Raw genomic sequence first — 5,000 nt, 5'->3', positions numbered from 1 at the left:
TGAAGGCACACCAACAGTCCACATGTTCAACCTCTCCCTAATCAAACACACCTGAATCATCTTATCATAACATCAGAAGAGACTCCAAAACCTGAAGTTAATGGGTCAGATAACGGAGACATCCAAAATATGTACTGTTGGTGTGCCTCGAGGATCAGGGTTGGGAAACACTGTTTTAGTGGATATATTATATGACAGACTTGCTTTGCTTACCAAATAAAGTGGATCTAATTGGATTTGCATTGTAAACATTAAATAAAAGTGAAAAAGCTATTACATTTTATTTAATATATTAAGGTTTTAGTTAGGATACTCCCAAATTCATTCCGGATAAATCTGCAGATTTTTTACAAATTTCTGCTCAGAAATAACAAAAAATGTCTATAGATTCAGTCTGGCCCTAGTTATTAGTAAATTAATTATAGAGAAACAGTCATTTCTTTTAAACATAAAACTACAAAATGCTGACTAAATTGTAAAGCCAGACAAAAAGGTTTTTTTTTGTTTACTTTTGAAGTGCAGTGTAACAGCAGAAACAATACAAGTGTGAACAGTCCACCAACCTCTTGCCGATGTCCACTGCGCAGCTCCTCCAGAGCCTGTCGTTTCTCCTGCTCGAACTGAGACTGCAACTGTCCAAAGGATCTGAGCTTCTCCTCGAAAGAGCGTCGCATTTCCTCCACCTCGCGGGACATGCTTACCACACGCTGTGTGTGCTGCGCCTCCGTGCACAGTTGCATGTCCTCCACCCGCTGGCGGTATGTCTCGAACTCGGCCAGGGCCTGCCGTTTCATCCGCTCATGCAGCTCCATTGACTCCTCCAGAGACTGAATGCGCCGCTTCAGGTCCATCTCGTCGCTAATTTTGCTCTTGTACTGCATGATCTTCTCCCGCGTTTCTGAGAGGATCTGCTGCACCTCCTCCTCATGGGCCTCTTTCAGGGTCTGGATGGCAGCTTCATGCTCATCATTCTTGGTGTTGAGGGCGTAGATCACCTGAAACAAAAGAGGATGAAGTTTAATTTCTTTAATACTACTTCCGGCACTGTTCATGTGGCTGCCGGTTGGGCTTGTATTGGTTTGCCTCTGCATAGTCTAGCAGAGTTAAGCTGCAGTCACACTGCACTTTTCTCCACGTAGACATCCATTCATACTCATGCGAATGTGTCACACCAGAAACGCAAGCTTGTGCGACAAGTTTCGCAGCTTGCTGCGTTGCAAAGTTCAAGCTTAGTGAACTCTGACCTGCGAAATCCCATCACTTGACTGTGTGAGACCAGCCGAGGATCAAAACATGACCTCTCTGGACAAAAATATGGACCAATCGCTCACTTTTTAAAATGTCTAATCATCTTGTTTAATCCCACCCCTTTTCACAGCGCCGTACAACAGAATTTCTAGTGTGACTGCAGCATAACATGAACAGCAAAAGATAAGGAAAATTCAAAGTGTGATAGGAGAGTATTACCATCCTCTGAAGCCTTTTTTTTGTGTATTGTTGCCCTCTGGAAGAAGGTTTAGAACAGTGGTGCCCAAACTCGGTCCTGGAAGGCCAGTGTCCTACATATTTTAGTTCCAACCCCAATTACACACACCTGAACCATTTAATCAAGCTCTTTCTAGGTATACAACACTACCAGGCAGGTGTATTGAAGGAAGTTGGAGCTAAAGTATGCAGGACACCTCATCCAGGACCGAGTTTGGACACCCTTGGTTTAAAAGCATTAAATGCTCTTCTAATAAATATAAATTTACCTTTGTCCCTAAGGCAAAGGCTTTATAACCTTACATTTTTGCAAGTTTTTAAATTTTTTTGTATGGGTCTTTCTTATTGCTGTTTTTTTAGTACTATGAGGTTATTATGAAGCATATTGGATTGCGTTTTTCAATATTGTTTGTAAGTGATTTGTATTTTTATGTGCTTGTTGTATCATGTTGCTACTGCTCCTAATTTAATTGCCCTTGGTGGCATTAATAAAGTTATTAAACTTAAACTTATTTTTTTACAACTGGTAAAAGACTGAACCCAAAGTGTGTGAAGAAGTCGGTAAAGGTGCAGATGTGAACTGTCATGGTTTGGTGGTGTTTTCTGCAGTTTAGTCTGTACTTATAAAACTACATTACAGAGTGAAGGCAAATGATTGTCAGAACTTCCTTCAAGAATACTAGGTTCCTTCCTGTGTTCATCAGTGACTGAAATAATGAAATGGCAGCCTGAAGTCCTGATAAGAACCTAATTGAAAATCTCCGGAAAATCTTTGCCAACAAAGTTCCAGCAAAAAAAAAATACTGAAGAAGATATGATCAAGATTACACTTGCTGGCAGCTAGCTCTCTACAAATCTCACATGGTCACCCACTGAAGCTAAGCAGAGCTGCGCCTGAACAATCCCTGGATAGGAGACCACATGGGAAAGCTAGGTTGCTGTTGGAAGTGGTGTTAGTGAGGCCCGCAGGGGGGGGCACTTAACCTGCGGTCTGTGTGGGTCCTAACACCCCAGTATAGTGATAGGGACTCTATACTGCTCAGTGAGCACCGTCTTTCGGGTGAGACGTTAAACTGTGGTCCTGACTCTCTGTGGTCATTAAAAATCCCATGATGTCCTTCTAAAAAAGGGTAGGGGTTTAACCCCGGCATCCTGGCCAAATTTGCCCACTGGCCTCCGTCCGTCATAGCCTCCTAACCATCCACATATCATAACTGGCTTCATCACTCCGTCTCCTCTCCACCAATCAGCTGGTGTGTGGTGTAAAGTCTGGCACAATATACTATAGCTGCCTTCGTGTCATCCAGGTGGATGCTGCACACTGGTGGTGGATGAAGAGCTTCTCCCTAAAATGTGTAAAGCGCTTTGAGTGTCCAGAAAAGTGGTACATAAATGGAAGGAATTATTATTATTATTATTATTACACTTCATGCTACATCCATTGTGCCCTAGCTATCTTGCAAAACACTGTTCAGCTAGCATAATAAAGATAAGTGGTCACTAACAGGTAGATGACGGTCTGCGTCCGGACCCAAAAGCCATTCCATATGAACCCAAACCTCTGCATGGTACTGTTTATTAAGGTTTTATTCCACTATTTATTTACTCTTTGTTTACCCACTGTCTGCTTAGAAAAGTTTTCTCCCCAACCCGACTGTTCCTGTTGAATAAAGATGAGAAAGAAGAGCCGAACAGTCTCTCTTTGCTTAATCTTTACGTTCTGTGCAGATCCGGGTCAGTCATCATGAATATGGTTTCACTTTCCATAGTGGTGCAGAGAGCTGGTACAAAGAGCTCTGGAATGAATGTTAATAAAATGTTAATAAACATCAATTCGCTAAAACTGCTCAATTATGAAGATGTGTTGACAATTATTATCTATTATCTATTTTATATATATATATATATATATATATATATATATATATATATCACATTACATCAGAAAAAATAAAACCTTTACAACTCTAAATTAGTCAGAGTAAAGTGAGGCTAAAGTTATCCAATCAAAAGTTAGACAAAATGGTACAGTAGCTACATCATCTTCTAGAACTTTCTAGCCAACACAAGCTGACATACTTAAAGGTTGAGGTTAAGTAAACACTCTTTTGCTGATCTAGAGCATTTGCGCTCAATGCATTACAGAATGTAAAGCCACACAAGAGACCGACACACTTTAGCTTTCATTGACTGACCTTTAAATCCAGAAGATTTATGTCCTACTAAATATGGAAAATGTGGCTATAAAAGCTTTTCCATCAACATTTACAGCAAAACTTTCAGTGCCTTGCTAAACTTATTCTGCACTGCTTCCAGAGTGTACACTGGACAGCTATTTTTTTTTGTTTTTCAAATGCTTTTATATTACCATAAACTACATAGACCTGTCAATTTACAACAATATTCATGACATGGGCTCTATAAAATATAAATAACAGAACAAATAAACACAAAAAGAACTACTTTCATTGTTATATAGTTAACAATTTAAACAATTTATTATTATTGATATAATAATGAACAACATGAGCAATATACTTTTGAAGCATTCACAGCACTACACAGTCATTGTACATGTTAGTTCACATTATATTACCTAATGCTAATGTTTTATTTTAGTAGTGTTATAATCAGTATAGAAATTGCTATTGAGCTTAACAAATGCTGCAAAAGTATTGCATATCATTAGTTCAGGTTAACTTATGTTAACTAATGGCCCTTTTCTGTATTCAATTCAATTCATCTTTATTTCAATGGCACTTTTACAATGTAGATTGTGTCAAAGCAGCTCAACATAGAAGTTCTAGTAAATCAAAACAGCTTCAGTCCAGTTTTCAGAGTTCAGTTCAGTGTGGTTTAATTTTCACTGCTGAAAGACCAAACACTGAAGAGCAAATCTAATGAGGCGCAGCTCGAGTTCTAAACCAAGCAAGTCAGTGGCGACAGATGACCTTTCTGTACATACATTTTTATATCATTATAAAACTAACTAACTAACTAACTAACTAACTAACTAACTAACTAACTAACTAACTAACTAACTAACTAACTAACTAACAAAATAAGTAAATAAATATATATTCCCTAATTTGACCATTTCTACAAAATTACAGATAAAATTGCACCAAATTACTGTTGTTTTAAATTGCATGTTTTTTTTATTATCAACAAACTATGATAATAAAAGAAATACTAAAGAAATATAGAAATAAGAAATAATAAACTAAAGAAAGATTTTTTTATTATCCTACTTTCCTACTCTGAGAAACTGTAACTATCCCAATGCAATTACGTATTAAAAAATTATGTTAGTTGCAATTTGTTTGAAGTTAGCAGTTTCCCTGCAATCTGTGACCTTATTAGAATAGAAAAATGACCCATTTTTCTTTTAGTTGCAACCCACCAGCTGCATCGGACTAGTCAACAAAGATTAATTATTAACAAGATACATTATTTAGTTTTATTATAGCTTGAAAGTGTTGGCTAATGCATCAAGCTAATAACAAACAGCCAAA

General features: G+C 37.8%; 1 protein-coding gene across 2 annotated transcripts in view; it reads right to left on the bottom strand.

Moving 5' to 3' along the window:
* fam184ab (family with sequence similarity 184 member Ab) overlaps positions 1-5,000 on the bottom strand; it is a 264,813-nt gene that overhangs the window by 164,595 nt on the left and 95,218 nt on the right. For both annotated transcript variants that reach the window (XM_056445388.1, XM_056445389.1), the window contains exon 2: positions 564-995. In XM_056445388.1, coding sequence (XP_056301363.1) covers positions 564-995 — 432 coding nt within the window. The remainder of the gene's footprint in view (positions 1-563; positions 996-5,000) is intronic.

Source organism: Danio aesculapii, chromosome 20 (assembly GCF_903798145.1).
Source record: "Danio aesculapii chromosome 20, fDanAes4.1, whole genome shotgun sequence".
NCBI lineage: Eukaryota > Metazoa > Chordata > Actinopteri > Cypriniformes > Danionidae > Danio > Danio aesculapii.
This window is presented reverse-complemented; position numbering and strand designations above follow the sequence as displayed.